Raw genomic sequence first — 17,769 nt, forward strand, 5'->3', positions numbered from 1 at the left:
TGTAGCCAGTGTGTAGTAGAAACGTGGATGTTAGACTAGCTAAGAGACTTTGCAAAAAGCTCTTAATTGCTTCTCATGCATTTCTGGTCTTTATCCAGTTTCCTCATGTGGAGCTGAAATACTGTATGCAGGAGTTGATTCTGGGCAGATATGCTTTAGGTGACATGCACATAGCAAATAGTGGAAGTGATACTGGTGAAGAGGTGTCCTAGAAGCATATTTATAAGACAGTTCTTGGTGGTTTTCTTGGATTTGATCGTTAAATGATAGATGGATCATGCTGAATTATTTTAGAGCATTCTTAATACAGTATCTTCAGTGTCTTTTAGTGTCCTGGTTTTTGCCTTTTTTTTTTTTTTTTTCTTTTTTTTTTCTTCAAAGGCAAGAGTCCATGAATAGCTTTATCATATGTAATACAAGGATCTCTGGATCTACTACTCATCACATTCATTCTGGTTATGTAAATCTGAAAATCACTGCATTGAAGTTTCAATGTTTTTATTCAAAGCAGCTTCTCACAATGTATAAATACTGCATATTAACACACATGAAAAATACAACTTCTAAGGCACCCAGAAATGTGTCCATACACTAGTTACAGGACCATCAACAAGTAAGTTGTGTACAATTTGATCTAGACAGTCAATATTTGATATATCAGAAGATACAAGTCCCTCAGTACTGTACCAGTTTCAGAAAATATTTACAACACTGTGATATAGGGGTGCCTGTACCCTTATAATATTATAATATGTACTCATCATTACAAATATTAGAAACTGTTTTAGTCTGTTCCATGGCATTCTGACAAAATAACTTAAGGGCCTAATTTGCAAAGTTCTACAATTAATTATTTGTGCAAGTTCTGAAAATAAATTTACAGTGACATAATTTGTGAATTTTTGGTTCTTCGCTTCATCTCAGAGGTTTGGTAATAAGCCTTACCAATAGACATCCTAGCTGAACGTCACTCCTTTCCCAATAGGTCAGTGGATACATCTTTTCCCCTTACACTTGACATGGATGAGAATGCAGTGGTTGTAGCAGAAAGAGACTATTTGATCTTCAGTACAAATGTCAAACTAGTTCACTGTCGAAGGAACTAATGCTTTGTTAGAATAATGCAATTCTTTGGTCCTTTGTGTTTATGGAAGGCATAATATTTTTATTCACTAAAAATTGAAAGCCTGTCTGTGAGTAAGCAAGCTAGTGAATGACTTTCAGTGTAGTATTTAAAGTAGCAGTAAAGAGATTTAATATGGCTTAAAACATACGGTTAATTGGGCAGACACAGATAACACATCCAGGATACCAAGTACCCAAATGTACTATGATTAAGATTGTCTATAAGTCTCTTATGTAAACTTCTTTAGTGTCTCCTAAAGAGCGCTGGCTTTAGCCAGATTTGACTTTTATAGACCCAGCCACACAAAGCCTGAGATTAAACTACTGTGGTTGGGAGCACAAATGCACAGTTTATATATAACAAAGCCCATGCTGACAAGTCTACCTATGTTGTTCAAAAGAAACAACCCGTATTATCCTTTTCACAAGAAAAACTTAAGGCCCTGTACTCTGATTTGCTAACTTTCTTACATTATTTGGGGAAGTCCTTAGTACTACATAAGCAATTATGTAGCTTTAAAGATTTCTTGTACCTAATGGTAAGGCTTATTCACAAATGCAATACATCTATAAATTACATTTAAAACTGTAAAGGCTGGCAAAATAATAGTAATAATAATAATAAAAAAAAAACCAAAACCAAAATAAAACAAACCCCAACCAAAATTGTCTGTTTATCCCTAACATTAAAAGAGCATTTTATTCTAATGAAAAACTATTGGCACAAAACCATTATATTATAGATTAAAAGAACAGTTAATAGTAGTGAAAAAGATTGCCTAAAACGCATACCCTAACCTACCACAGAAATATAAAAGTTTATATTCTGAAAATATATACTGTATTAAAGTTTGTAAGCTTATTCATTTAAACAGAAATGTACTGAAATAGTAAACTAAGCAACACTTATCTACAGCAAAAATATACATGCAGGACAACACAAAATAAATTGCTTACCTTTAATATCTACAAATGCAAAACTGTAGATTTTTAAAGATTGTACAAAACAATTTACACAAGAATAAAATAACATACTTAACAACAAATTGCATTTATAATCTTAAATACTGTGAATATTAGTAAAGGTACCCAGACTAATATGTACAGTACATCTAGATATCTGAATACCTAGTAAGGACAGAAACACAAGAGAAAAATTATTCTGATCTACAAATACTGGAAAAGAAGCTTTTTGACATTGTTATTACTCTGTTTTTGAAGGGAAAATAGAATCCATGAAAACTAGATTGTAATTGTATAGATATGAATAATTAAAAATGTTACCTATGGTTAGCACTTGCTTTAATGGAAAAATAATTATAGAAAATGTATTTCAACCATTCCTTTGTCATAAAAAATGCTAAGATACAGATATCTGAAAATTCAGATGAAATGATGCAGTTTAAATGTCTAACAACTTTCGATTCTTCTCTGTTTGAAAATCTCCTATGGAAAGCCTACCTTCACATTGCTGAGCAGTTTTTCTATATTTATCTACAAAACCCAGGCATAGTATTGAAATAAACTTCCTAATAACTTATTAACACATGACTAGGAGTTATGGCTCTCTGGACGGGAAAAAAGGAAATAAAGGAAGTTGAGGAATCATGGTACTTTCCATTGCTTTTTCTTTTTTCTTTTTCTTTTTTTTTTCTTTCTTTATTTTTTCTTTTTTCTTTCTTTTTTTATTTTTTCTGAAATCATATGCTGGAGGCCTGACTGTGCAAGCACATGCATGTGTGAATGGTCACTGGAGTGATCCCTCTCATTTTAATGGGGCTGCCACAGAGGTGGCCCAGGTGCACACCCTGGCACAGGAGGGGTCCTCTGGCTTTGAGACAACCAACTCTTTGTACGTGTGCCCTGTGGCATTGCTGGCAGGTTGTGGAGATAAACAAGAGTCAGTATAAAATCAGTGGTGCATCTATCCCTTCAAATAGTTATTGAAAGAATTGTCTTTCAGACATTTAAAAATAAGTTGCGTGTTCTGATAAGTTTGTTTTAAAACATTTAAAACAGACTGAATAAAACCCAGAATTTGTCTTCTTAATGAAGAATTTCCATGAGAACTTCTGCCTTTAAAGTAATTATTTCCTTAAAATTCAGTGGTACAATTAGGCCATAAAAACAGCACTTTTAATTATTTATGGAAGAGTAAATGTTATATTAATGTGTTGAAGGCTACTGTTTACTATAATCAGCTGTTATTTAACTTTACAAAGGGTTTGCTGAAACTCTTCATGGAAATACTGGGAGAGAAAACCTAGTGGCCTCATTTGCAGAGACTTAAACCATGACCAAGTCACTGAGCTCAAGGATGGAGAGCAAGTGCACAAATTACAAAGCAAATAAATGTGCAAAGCTTCTGCTTCAAGAGGTTTTAATCTGGGCATACTAAAATGGCAGGTGAAGTCACAGAGCATGCTTGTGTTATTTCCGTATTAATTGCCTTACTAGCAAGAAAGAAATGATCCAGTGTTCAGAAGTCAGTCAGTGTCACTGAAAAGTACTAGGATCACATTCTAAAAGAGCAGATTGAATTTTTTGTTGTTTATTGTGGACTGCTTTTATGGATAGCCATAAGTTCTTGGAACAGATGGTGGGGCAGCCAGATGTGGAGAGCTGGGAAAAGCAAAAAACCTCTCCCTCCACTTAGTTCAATACCTAGCACCTTGTATAAACTGTTGGCCCACACCCAAAAGGCCTCCAGAGCAGAAATTATCTCACACCTGAGGAATCAGGCAACTAGACTAAGGCTCATAAGGATTTGCTTTTAGACTTCAGACCAAAGGGGGATGTTTACACCTGAAAAACAGTACGATGCCACGTAAGGGCACCACTCACCCTGTTACTGACATCCGGCTAACAGGAATATAGTAAACTTAAATAAAGCATCTTGTTGGCAAGCCCTTCAGTGCTCCTCAGGAAGGCAGAAAGTGAAGAGAGACTTACAGGGGATTCGCTGTTTCAGAATCCACTTTTTTCCCCTTAACCCTGGCAAATGATTCTATTTCATACATTTTTTGTACAACTTTGCTCAGAGGAGCATGCACGTGGCTGTTTCTTTTACCGCTCACAGCACTCTGTGTGTTTTCTGTATATTCTTTATTTTTCTACACAATTTGCTGCTAAAAATGTATTTGCATTCTCATGTGATGCCATTAATTCAGCCAAGGGAAGTATGAAAATAAGATCTGTGATCAGTAATCAGCTGAATATGAACACAAAATAAATAAGTTAAATAAATTCAACAAAGAAAAAAATTATAGTAGTTTTTGAAAAAGTAACTTTACATATTATACATATAAATTATCAGATTTTTCCATTACACTGTTAGAACTTAGAAAAAAATAATTAAAATCTTTCCAAAGTATGGTGTTTGGGTCTGCAAAATATTTTGATGACCCAGTAATTAGATTGAGCCCTCTGTATAAGTCCAGGTGTGTTGTGACAGCATGAATAAGTTAAGAAGGACAGACAAAATAAATCATTACAGATGGTGTGCCGTCTTGGGCCTCAGTGGTGCTTCTCAGCACATGGAATGTATACTTTTATCTGGATGAGCGTGTGAAAGATGCAGCCCTCTGTAGAGATTATGTGCACTGAACAAGCCTGCCTACGTCTCGGTTACACGAAATCAAACCAGCTACAAGCAGCCGTGTAGCTCACAAGGAAATCGACACAACCATATGTATTAGGATACACGGTCACAAATTCCTCAAGGATGCATTGCCTCTGCTTTTCAAACACAGGTAACGTTCCGACTCTGGTCACAAGTGGAGCATTTTCTTTTTAACTTAGGCCAAGACATCAGACTTCATATATTTTGTCTTGCAGGTAGCTGAATAATGAATCCAGTCCTTTGGAAGAACTCCACAGCTGTTTTAACATCTGACACTCTTTCTCATTCACATCTTCAAGTCCGGATTTCAGGAAGCTCCGCACGAGACATTTGGACTCTTCCAGTACCTAAAGCCAAAATTATGCTCTGTATTTTACTTTGAATCTGACAAAATGATGATGAATAATGGCGTGAACAGCATTTTTACACTACTGACTCTTTTAAAACCTAAACAACTCCTTTGGGCACAGAAACTAGATTGGATTTACAGCCACAACTCCGCTTGCTGATAGTCATCATCTGTAAGAATTAAGGACTTCTGACGTTTACGCATTTATGTCAATGTTTTTAAAAGGAATGAGGGATTCTGAAGTACCTCAGTTTATTGAAAGGCTGCCGTGAAGCATTAGAAGGAGCTGAACTCCCTTCTGTTGAAAATGTGATCCCTTGAAATGAAAATGTGTGAGATGGTATACTGGCTACCTGCTTTCTAGAAGGTAGTCTTCAAAGTTATGGAAGTTGGAAACCCAAATGTGGATGTTCTTCATCTTTAAAAAATTACCCTTGTGCGTAATTTCCATATCAAACCAGAAATTAACAGGAAAGAGAATTCACTGCAAATAGCTTTTCATTTACTTACATTTTTATAAAAGTGAAATATTTTACAAAAGAAGGCTGTTAAGCAAAATAAGCACCCTCTGGCTGTTCTGGAGTTAAGATTTGCTTAGCATATACAAGTAATCATAACAAATCACCAAAGGATTTTTGCAATGGAAAGTCCAAGCTGAAGCCTTTGGTAATTGCTGCAGGTTCTTAAAGGCACAATCAGCAGGTCCATGGGTGCTTGCATTTTTCATCTTGTTTTTCTCAGACCCATTTTTAGAAACATTGAGATTACCTTCTTTAAAATTCTTTTTGAAATATGTAACACCAGTATGTATCTCACAAGGAACCCAACTAATCAAACAAAACAATTATTAATTCAGAAATTATTGATTTTTTGGGGACAGAAGACTGAGTGTAAACCAATAGAGTGTTTATGGGAAGGCAGACCATACTCTTCACTCTTTTTCAATGTCTACACATGAAGCTCAGTTCCCATCTGGTTTAGGTTACAACACTGCCATTGCAGAATAGTGTTTCTCTTTAACCCAAGTGAATGGTGTCAATTGCCAATCCCGGGGCCTGTGGATTTTTCTGGTCTGTCTGTGAACAAGTATCCACAGTGAACTTGGATGAGCTCACCCTATTAATGGTTTTTGTGACTTCAGCCTGATTTGCATTCAGGATCTCAGAGAGCAAATCTAGTCTTTGATGGTTTTAACTCTCATCTTTGTCCACAAGTTAGCACCAGTTTTCCTAACAGATCTCAAGAGAAAATTTCATTGGCAGCCAGTAACAGTGAAGAAAAGAAGAATTCACAGGAGGGCCCAGAGGTTTTACCCAATTCATATAATACACGTTATATCAGCATGATCAAATAAGCTTATGCTACATTTCCAGAGTTTCATTCTTAATGTCTTTTGAGAGATCTAATCTACACTTCATTTAATTAAAAATCTCCTGTGTCTCTACCTTCTCTTTTACAATGGATCTTTTAAATGAAACTGAGTGATGCTCAGACAGTTTCAGGCATAGGAAGTATAGCGAGAAACAGCAACAGTTTGCACGTCAGTTACTGCAGTTTTATTGCAGCCAGTATCACTTTATGCACTGCAATTTTTTAAACAAGGATGTGCCCAGAATAGAGTATATCTGCCTGAAGGGAAAAAAAAAACCACAGGAAGTAAAAATAGGAAAGGATTTTCTTTCAACTTTTATGTACATAAAAGGAAAGTTATAATACACTGTGACCAGACTGTGTTCAAATCCCTCTGTGTCTGGATCTCACCTTTCCTTCACAGCAGAGGTTACCTGGCACTGTCCTACCCTATTGGTGCACTATGTAGAACATTTTACAGAATCAGGAGCTATGCAGGTGCAGAAAAGAAGGCAGACTCAGCTGAAACACAGTAGGCTAGAACAATGTGAAAGGCAAATATACTTCCTTTCTGGCCCTACAGAGATTTTCCAGTACAGCTGTATAGTTTCACTCTTCCAGCCTAAGGAAGGTGGAAAATTCTAAAATCCCCTTTCAAAATATGAGACAGGGAGGTTCCACTCATACCAAATAGAAGGGAAGACGGAGAAATGAAACAACCCTCCTTGCCACTGAAAAATGGGTAACTCCATGAGCTCTCTGATCCCGATCCCGTTTTTCTGTTGTCAGCCCTCTTCCACAGACACGGTTGTGGAAACTGAGGAACCACCTTTCTCATGTGAGCACACCTTGCCTCTGTGAGATGTCATTTAATCATAAAAGAGTTTGATTCCTTACCACTGCACTGCAGGATGCCATTTCCTTCACTCGTAGCATCACTTCTTGGCTAAATGTTGTTGGCCAAAATACTTGTGACACTAGTCCTCTGCTGCAGGCTTCCTGTGCTGTCAGCTTTCTCCCACAGAACAACATTTCATTTGCCTGCGAAACCAAAAGATTACTTGATTACTTCTGATGACTTGAGTTATAATTCCTGTAAAAAATTCTCCATACTTGCCTGCTATTTTCAAGATTACATTTACAAATGGTCTCCTGTATCTTTCCATACTGCAAAATACTTAAAGAGGAGTTTCAGTAGCTATTTAAGGATTGTGCAGGTGGCCAGAGCACAGCATGGGTTTCATTTAAGAGAAATGTGCTGGCATGCGTGATGAGTCTGTAGTGCTGATTTTACAGGAGTAACTGTCAGTGATACAGTGATACTGTGCCAAGAGTCATGGAACCTAGCACGAAACACTCTGTGGGGCAAATTCTGCTTTGTTATACTGATAAAAACTAAGTAACTTTACTGGAATTATTATGGATTGCCTTTAGAGAGCAGAGAGCAGTATCTTGCTCTGTTACTTCACAGTCCTACCACAATACAGACAAGTACTCTGCAACATTATTTTGCTAATGCATTTTTTCCCTTTTCTACCATGATCTTGTTTGCTTTTTCAAGGTGTTCAATCTTTCTTTTGTATAGCATGTGGAATATATTGAATTCTGAGGTCATTTTGTGATAAGAAATTGGTAGGGATTTGATGAACTTTCCACGTATTTCATTTCCATTAATGGCAGTTAAGAGAAGCAGGTTTACTTTTTAAAGAGAGAAAGAAGATCATGAATTTAAGAAAGGTTCTTCAGCAGTTTGGGGTGGAAAACCTTACCAGTGCAACACCCAGAATTTGTGGGAATGTGTATGATGAGCAGCCAGCTGGAGTGAGTCGTATTGTTGCATATGGTGTCTGAAACCATGCCTTCTCACTTGCCCAAACGATATCACATAGTGGTAAAATAGAAGCTCCTAACCCAAGAGCAGGACCGTTGATAGCAACCACAATTGGCTTCTTAAATTGAATAAAAGCTTTTACAAAATCCCTAAAATAAAAAATAAAAGAAAGATCTTGAATACAGAAATAGCACTTAGATAAAGATCCAATCTTAAAGTACTTAATCTGAAAACAAATTACAACCACAGGTGAACACAATAAATATCATGGCCCAGTTTTACGAGGTGAGAATTGCAAGATACTTTCTAGTTTGCACATGGAAAATTTTGCTCATATTTAGTTATCTAATCTTTCTGAGTACGTGGGACATGAAATAGTTTTGTGTATGTTGTATATGAACTGACTTCTGTACTTTTTGCAGAATGGTTTTATTCGGTTTTGTTTTACTTCTGGACCAGTAACTCATGAGTTGTACACACAGTGCATCTCAGTTTGTTCCACAGTGGCTAGTATGGATTCTGATGATCTGGTTTGGATAACTTGATTAACTTGATATTATAGTGTGAAAGACAGGAAGCTTATAGGTGGACTGCTGAGTATTTATTTTTCTCAAAAAGTTCTCCTATGATCCTATGTCACAGTTTACCATTGATAGCAAGTCCCATCAGTGGACTGGGAGATAGTAAATGTTTATGGCACAACAGAGGAAACATCAAGACTCACAAAAGAGGAGTCAGAGAGAGATAAAGAAGTGTTTGAACAGGGAAAGAACTAGGTGAGTGATCTGTTGGGTCTTCATTGCAAATGTCTTTATCAAAGGCATAACAAAAGAGATGCCCTTGCCTGCCTACAAGAGTAAATGTGAAACAATGGGAAATAAAGGGGAAGTAAATGTGATTGGATTCATCTGGATGAATGAACTAGAACATGTTAAGCTCTGTGCAATGAGGAGATATTTTACATAAGTTACCTACCAGCAACTGTGGAAAGACATCTGTTGAACAGAACTGCCTATACACCAATTAGGAAAAAGCATGAATGTAATTGTGGGCAAATTATGGGCACCAGCAGCTCAGTGCACAGCAGGTATATGGAGACAAATGAGATGCTCAATTACTTCAGAAAATAGATCTCTATCAATCAAATTAAAAACAAAAGAATAGATTCTCTTCCTGTACTGGGTATTTATCAGATCCAGAGTCCATCTTTGCTGACAGGTTTTAGGAAAGAGCATTTTGTCAAATATGGCCTTTGATGAGTTGTAGCTCTTCCACTGAGGTCAAAAAGTCCTGGATTTCTGTATTGGAGAACAGGAGGTGTGCCTTGCAGGTGAGAGTGCTGATTTGGCACAAAATGGAAAGCAGACTGAAGAGAAGTACTTTATCAGACTGAAGTGATAGGGCATTGGCTACATTTTAAACAGGGAAAGGAGAGACTCATGGGAATTGATGGAGCTCTGTGAGTACACAGTCAGTAATAAAGCAGAAGATCAGAGTAAGATAAAGGAATGAAATAAGGAGCATCATATTTGTCTGTTTGAGACCACTTCTTTCTAGAAGATAGCACGTTTCAGTAGATCTGTGGTTAATTTTTGTTTGCAGAAGCAATGCTGTTCCCTTATATTGTTATTTCTTCAGTTGGTTTTGGTTGAGTAATGACTGTAGATCACTGCACCTGATAAATTCCAGAATTTATCTTTTACTTCAAAGTAAGACTACAGATTAGAACCTAGGGATGTGACCAATGATAGGTAAAACAAACTATGGATAAGTAGTGGCAAATGATCTGAGGATCATATGGAGGCAGACGAAAATGGTATTGTGGATAAAAGCAGGAGGCATGTGAGGACTGGAAGTGAATATGGAAAAGCAGTTAGGGATGTGAAGAGGAAATGGTTAGATGATGGGGAGGAAGAACAATGCAGAACACAATGGAGGGGGAGGGTTGAAGGAAATGTGAGATCTTCATATGAGTGAGCAAGCACAGGAGGACCTGGAAATGGGGAGACAGTGGGTCAGAACACTGAGAAGATAAAATGAGCCTCTATCATGAGGAAAGGATGGGGAGAACAGAGGATGGTACAACAGATGGGTATGGAACGTGCCGTGTATGGGATGGACAGGAAGGCTAAAATATTGGGAGCTTGAGAGGGGAAAAAATGCCTGTAACTGGTTTGCAGAAGCTGCAGTGTCCAGCACTCCACTCATCTGTGTTCCCTGTTTGGTACGTTATTTCTTTCAGTGAGTCATCTTTGTACCCAGAACCTGGCATGTTTCCACTTCTCCGAATCAGAAGTTCACACATGTAGTTTCTGGGCTAGAAGAATCTTGTCTCAGTTCAAGGAAGTCTTTGAAAAGGACTTAAATTGTAACTATTGTTGCTTAGTAGAGCCAGAAGCTCAGAGATAGGAAAGTGTCACATGTAGAAGGCTTTCAGTTTTGCTACAGGATCTCTGGAAAGTTGACCATTGAGTACACTTTGGGATGCTCAGATATCTCTGCATTGTTGCAGAGGTCTTGCTGCAGGTCAGGGCTCAGAAGTTCATTACAGACTATAAAGAAGCTGAACAAGTAAAGTTGTCCTTCTTTGTTTTCTTTTAAGCACACAAAAAATTTTATGTCTTGTATCACATAATGGTGCCTGACTGATGATGTGACAAGGCAGCCTGATGCTGGGAATGCCTTCCAGGGAGTTGACTGCAGAGCTCTGTAGGCCAGAGGTAAGCACTTGCAGTGCAGTCTGTCCAGGCACACATCTGGATGATGGCATCTATGTTCAGGGCCTGGAGAGAAGCTACACATCTCTGAGTTGCAAGTCCCAAAGGCAGCAGATGAGGACAGGGGCCAAATGAATAAATCATACATTTGAGATGAGACTTGATGGATATTTAAACTTCAGCATTAACTTGTGATCAGTATACCAGATCCATACTTTAGACAGTGGAAACACAGTAATCAGGATTCTAATTTCACTTTGATGCTATCTATCTTGATGTAAAGCAGTGGAGGCAAGAGATCAATTCATGTGTTTTAGGACATCCTAACCACTGAAAAAGAGAAGTGTACATTTTTTTCTACTCCTGTTAGAGTATATTTTCCATGAATTGAGTCCTTTGTTCAAAGAAAGCACAGAGTGTGCAAAATGGAAAACACAGTGTATTGTTTCCAGAAGTACAATAAAAATCTATTTCCAGTGAGCCTGAAGCTGACAGTCTTGACAAGGAGCAGTACATTGTACCAGTATGTCAAGAATGTTCTGTGAGTCCAAGGATGGAAAAATTGAGTATCATAGTCTGGCTTATACTCATTTAAATGTTGAATTGATAAGCATACCTGTATATTGAATGTATGTAGATAAATGTATACATATAGAATAACACAATCTACACAATATTTACATGAATATGTATATTGTATTTGTATATTCTAATGGAGTGTGAGTTTGCCTGTGTTTTCAAACAAGAATAGAGATTTTCTTCCCTCATGTTTTTTTTGGTTCCACGTTATTAAAAATTCCTTACATTAAAAATAAGTAGTATGTTAGGATGTGTCCTTCAAAACCTTTTCCTTTTTTAAACACTAATGATATTCAAGCATACCTAGGGTCTTAAAAACAGGTCATAATTTACTATATTTAAGAAGTACATTTTAAATTCTTTCAAAATAATTACCACTTTGAGAATTTCAGAAGTACTAAACTGAGAATCCAAACTGATCTGTAGTAGTTGTAACCAAGATAATTGGTGGTTAATACATGTCATGTGCTAAGCCTCACTTGTGTTATACTAATATACTCAAAATATAGATATGTTTTAAAAAATTATTTAATATTCTGTCATACAATTGTTGCATAACGTTTTAAAACTCTCAGAAGGATAATATTTGTTTGTAGGAAGTGGGAAAAAAAGGGATCAAACTCTCTCCTGGTACAGACTGGTGAAATTTGCTTTAGAGGAGTAATGTCAATTTATACTTCGAAGATCTGCCAATAAGTATAAAATGTATCTTCTGATAATGGAAATATTTGGTGGTGTATTGTGCAGACTGATTTGTGGACTGCATGTTACATACCCTGGATTTCTGTTAAGGTAATGTGATATATAAGGAAAGTCACATTTTAGTTAGAAAAATAAAACTACATTTACATATATATTAAGTAATTTAAATTTAAGAAAAAGAGTGGAGAGCCTTCTAGTAAGAATCTGAAACACAGTGGCAGACTGCTAGTTCAACAGAATATGAGTAAGCCATGGATTCCCATTTGTACTGAAATTCATTAAAATGATGAACATTAAAACAATGAAAATATCTGCCTTTCAGGAACCAATTTAGAACATGAAGCAACAGCTAATTTGGAAAAACAACAACGAAGTTGCATTTGAATTTGGAGGAATGATTTGAAATATTAAACACAGAGAGGTGGAATAAAAGAAATCCCTGTGGATATTAGCACTGGAATAAATGTGCTTTCTTTTCCAGTAGGAAAGGTCCAACGTTCTTCTTACTAAACAAATTTGTAGGCCTATCATTAGAATGCAATCAACACTTCAATATACAACATTTTTGGACCTGATAAATATCTTTATAATCACACACTGCATTTCATAATTTAGATATCATAGGTAAGCTTGGGTCACCTTATAGCTTCTGCAATCCTAGTGCTTTCCTTTCTTCTGTCATTGGATAACCTGCCAATTAAATATGAGTAATCTAGGCCACTACAGAATACACTTCCCACTGCGCTGAGAAGTAAGAGTTTACTGTCATCAGCTGATGCATTGCACAATGCTCTCCGAACTTCCTTCATGATCTGTGGATAAAGAAAAGTAAACAATTCGACATGCATGCTGTTGCAATATCATTGCCCTAGTTTTACAAACCTTATTGATTTTGAGAGACTTAAATTTTGGGCGCTATTAATACTTACATCAATTATAGATATATTTATATAATTTTAATAGACTTAGAATGATAACACTGAGAGTTTACAAAATATTTTGTACTTGGAAGTGATTTGTAGATGTTTTCTAATTCACAGTTTTTAGGACTTAGCTCTTCTTTGCTTATTCTATGGGAAACTCTAGCTAGCTTATGCTACTTGATTGCAATGAAGTAATTTCAAATATCACTTTTTAATTTTCATGGTGTATATTCAGGGTACATCACTGTATCCTCAGTAACATGGTTATCACAGCAATAGCCTATTAACCTCAACACTTGTAAGCAAAATCTATAAACCCCAGATTTCAGTTCTTCAATTACTTTGGTTTAAATAACTTGAACCAGAGCAAGGCAGGACAAGAGGACATCGTATACATCAACATGACAAATATATTATTCGGTTTTCTGTGGTCAGTGATATTGTTAAAGCCTACAAAAGTTAGAGCAAAAAAGCCACTTGAGAGAGAGACATTTTCACATTCTGATTTACAATGGAATTAAGCTATTAATTGCACCATCAATCAAACCTAATAAAAATCTGTATAGAATTGAGCTGCTGGTATTGTCAGAAAATTGCCTTTCATCTGAGCATAATTGTTTTTCCTAATTATTTTTAAAAGGAAATATTATTTCCAAAACTTCTGATGGGCAACTTCTTGTTCGGTCACAGCCCAGTGTAGTGTGTAAGCTGTAACTGATACCAGCCATTGCAGAATCATTCCCCTCTTCTCTGTAGTGATTTGCTCCTACTGAAGTAGGGTCATGATTTTATCCAGTGTGACACTTCCTATGCTTAAACATATTGATGTGTCAAAGTACTACTTCTACATGCAAAAGTTAAGTCATTTTTTTCTTTTCTGAACTGGAAGATTGGCTGTTAGTGTAGCTTTAGGTGAAAGATAGAATGTGGTCGGGAATTAAATATAGTTTCCACATGAGAGAAAAAGATTTTTGTCCACTATTTTCTGTTTTCAAAAATTCTTTTGATCTCTGAAGTATCTTATTTCAGAAATGTCCCTACACACAGAAAAGAAGTTTTGTTTATAACATTCTAGGTAGCCTTTATTTAGAAATACTGTGGCTTGTGAGACCAAGCTTGAACTTGTATGTTCAAACCATGCCGTGCAATGCTACCTGCCTGCTTTCCATACTTGTTTGCATAAAAATGATTGCTACCGAGTGCTGAGGCTGTGACAAGAGAATGCAGGTAGCAAACTTTTAGATGTTTCAAGTGCACTTCAGAATGCCTGTAATAACAAGTATGTGACAGTGGGTGGAAGTGAAGTAATTAAAAGCAGCAGAATTTGGAAGTGTATTTGAAATTCTGGTGCAGGTACGACAATTTCATCAGCTATTTTACAAGTACTGTTAATTCTCAGTCTCAGAGGCTGTCTCAGCCTTCAGTTGGTAAAAACATAGCAAAACTGCACACTTGGTAAAGGGGAAACAAAGAAAAAAACCCTGAAGGCTCTGCTCAAAGTTAAAGAAGAAACTTTAGAAGGTGGTAGATGTTAGAGTAAAAAAAGATTTCCGAGCTCCATGTGACTGCAAGACTGTCCTCTTAGTTTATTTTAAATGTTCTCAAAATAGGCTTTCCCTTAGGGAGGGTGTCTAAATCATATCAGAGAATACCAGTCAAATATTTTTACATACAATGAGAAGTGTTGCTTTAAATATGATGCCATGATATGAGACTCCATTCAGCAAGTTTCTTTACTGTTCCTCTTCATAAAGTTATATCTGCATATGTGCCATCTCTTTGATCTTACTACTGCTCTCCTTCCAACATGCCATTGCCATTACAAACCTGTCTTTTTTATTTTACCCCTCATTGATTTGGATGGCTAAAACCATCTAAAATTATACCAAACTTTTGAGCAGAGATTATAGTACTCGTAGGAAAAAACAATACTGTGCTATTACTACTTTTTCAGTGTTTTGGAGAGAGAGACATTAAAGGTCTGTTACTATGAACTGGTTTCTCAGATATAGGTGAAAATGGGAAGGATCTGTCAGTATTTTGAGTAGTATTTTTGAGCAGGAGTGGAAATTTAGTTCCACTTCTCCACTAGTTTCTAGCAAAAAAACTCCAGTATCAGGAACTAGGAAACCATAATGTATTGGTGCTTTCAGTCTCCAAAAAGTGGTGTTTTTTAAAAAAATACTGGTTAAGTTTGTCATTAACTTTATCATCAAAAGGTGCTCGGAGGCTCACTGCAATACACCAATGCCAGCAAAGTCAGTTCCCACTCCCTTGTTCTACGCCATGATTCCTTTGCTGGTGGGGTCCAAAATTCACCTAGTCACCTTGTCACTCAGCCTAGTTACAGCCAAACTGCTGACCCCTGCTGCTCCACATGCCCTGGCATCACAGCTGTCCTCACTGATTGCTTGGTATGGGTACTTCTCTACAGGTGTTTATATGATTATAGGAAAGCTGCTAACAATAAAATAAAGGGTTACAGAACTGTGTATTCAACTGCAGGACTGTAAAGTCAGTATAATTCTAGTTCAGAATTGCTGCCTGTTTACAAGTACAAATTTCTATTTAATGCAGTAGTGGATTCAGTTTGCAAATATAGATGTACTGTGTGTTTTTAGTGACATTTCCTTGTCAGATTCCATATTACTTTTCTCCCTTCCATGGTCCTTAAACTTTCTGTCATTTTGATACAAATATGAAATTTTCCGACTAAATTTTACTTTCTCTAGTGAACCAGATCTAATAATACTATTTCCAGGGCTCCACAGCAGTATTCTCCAGTTCCATGCTTTTTGAAAATAGTTTTTTAGTTAATTTACAGTTGTGGGGATGAAATTTTTATTTGAATGCATTTGACATACATTTCTGAGGAAGTATTTACAAAACAGTGAAAGCCAGTTCTTTCATTTATGAAAATCTAATCAATTATAAATTTAAACCAGGCTTAATTACTGTTTTATTGAAACCCAAATGGAGAGTAAAATTATCACTTTCTCAAAAGTTGCTTATTTGTATAATCCTGTCAAGAAAATACGTTGGTTAGTTTTTTAGTAGGAAACCTTATATTGCAAAATCAACATTAAATGTTTAAAAACTTCATTACACTTCTAAAAGCTTATTTTAATGCCTCTTACTGGATGTAGGAAATGTTAAAAAGCATTTGGTGCCCTTTGCTTGCAATACTTCTTACATTCTGGGGAAATCAGGAAGCTGGGAATTTAACACCATAGTTATAGAAAGTATCTTGAACAGAAGTCTCCTGTTCATATAAACAGAAAAACTAGTTTAAAATGTTAATTTCTCTGAAACCCCAAGGATTCACTGTTGATACTCTTACAGGTAAAACAAAATGTTTAAGTAATTCTGTTGTTCTTAGAACCTCTTCCACAATCATTCTTTTTTACATAAATATCCTTTTTGTTCCTGACTCTGTGCAAAAAGATGATGAGTCCTTTCTGTTTGATAAATACAGGACTTGGGATCCTATAAGGCTGGCTTCAGGCAGAAGTACTGGCCAAAAAAACACCTGGTCTTTGTATGAGACTAAAAATATACATAACTCAGGCAGGGGGATTGGAACTAGATGATCTTAAAGGTTTCTTCCAACCCAAATCATTGTATGAGAAGTGTGCTTATATCAGCCTGCAGTGGAACCATTAGCTGCTTAGAGTATGCTTTGTTTTTAATTCAGGAGAATATGAATTCCTAGTTCTATTAATTGTGTAAAGTGAAAACAGTGGATGGATCCATTTAATCTTCAGTTTGAAATGGAATTTGGATCCGTGAAATGTGCTGAGTTAAAACAGCAGCATCATCATTGGAGAAACTACTTGGGAAGCAGCAAAAGGCCCATGAGAGAAAATGCCCCAGTGGAATTTATAAAGACGAGTTATTTTACATATCTATTTTTAAAATGAATTTTAAGAGTAGCAAGCCTAAGCCACCCTAATAAAAAAGCTGTGCTGTTTCATAGCACCGGCATGGAAGTTTTATAAGGTCTTGTAAAATATAAGAAAGAATTTCAATAGTGCCTTGAACATTGTGTAGAAAAAACCTGCATTACTCGAGCGGCACTGTGCCAACTTCAATCAGTGCAACTGCTGCTGGAAGGAGCATCAGCACCTTGCATACTAAACTCACATGCACAAACCCACAGGTGTGATGGGGTTACCAGACACTTAGGATGAAGAGTCAGGTGGACTTCTCTATGTTTGTTTTTTTTGTTGTTTGTTTGGTTTTTTTTTTGTTTGTTTTTTTTTCAAATAACTTCTTAGTTATTTTAATTAAATTGGCATAAATAGCAGAGGCCAATGGTTGAAGATCAAGGTAAAACACAAAGGGAAGCAAGATTGCTTAGGGGTGAGAGTGATTTTGTATAAGTTAAATTTTATAATGATTGTGAGCAATGCACACCTTTTTTTTCCTAACACAGATATCTGAGAATAATCAGAGCACTATTTTAACCACACTAAGTAGATCTGCTCTGAGTAAGTCAATAATTTACTGTTTAGCAAACATAATTTACTGAATGTCTAATAAAGCTTGAAGTTAGCATTTATTTTAACAAA

At 36.3% G+C, this 17,769-nt stretch overlaps 1 protein-coding gene across 1 annotated transcript in view; it reads right to left on the minus strand.

Annotated features, from left to right (window-relative positions):
* Window positions 1-481: 481 nt before the first annotated feature.
* The window catches only part of CDYL2 (chromodomain Y like 2), a 53,969-nt gene continuing 36,681 nt past the window's right edge, over window positions 482-17,769 (minus strand). The window contains exons 4-7 of the mRNA XM_051629530.1: window positions 12,915-13,087; window positions 8,216-8,426; window positions 7,344-7,487; window positions 482-5,094 (exon numbers count right to left, since the gene is read on the minus strand). Of these exons, the coding sequence (XP_051485490.1) occupies window positions 4,936-5,094; window positions 7,344-7,487; window positions 8,216-8,426; window positions 12,915-13,087 (687 nt within the window). The 3' untranslated portion in view covers window positions 482-4,935. The remainder of the gene's footprint in view (window positions 5,095-7,343; window positions 7,488-8,215; window positions 8,427-12,914; window positions 13,088-17,769) is intronic.

The sequence above is a fragment of the Apus apus genome, chromosome 11 (assembly GCF_020740795.1).
Source record: "Apus apus isolate bApuApu2 chromosome 11, bApuApu2.pri.cur, whole genome shotgun sequence".
Lineage (NCBI taxonomy): Eukaryota > Metazoa > Chordata > Aves > Apodiformes > Apodidae > Apus > Apus apus.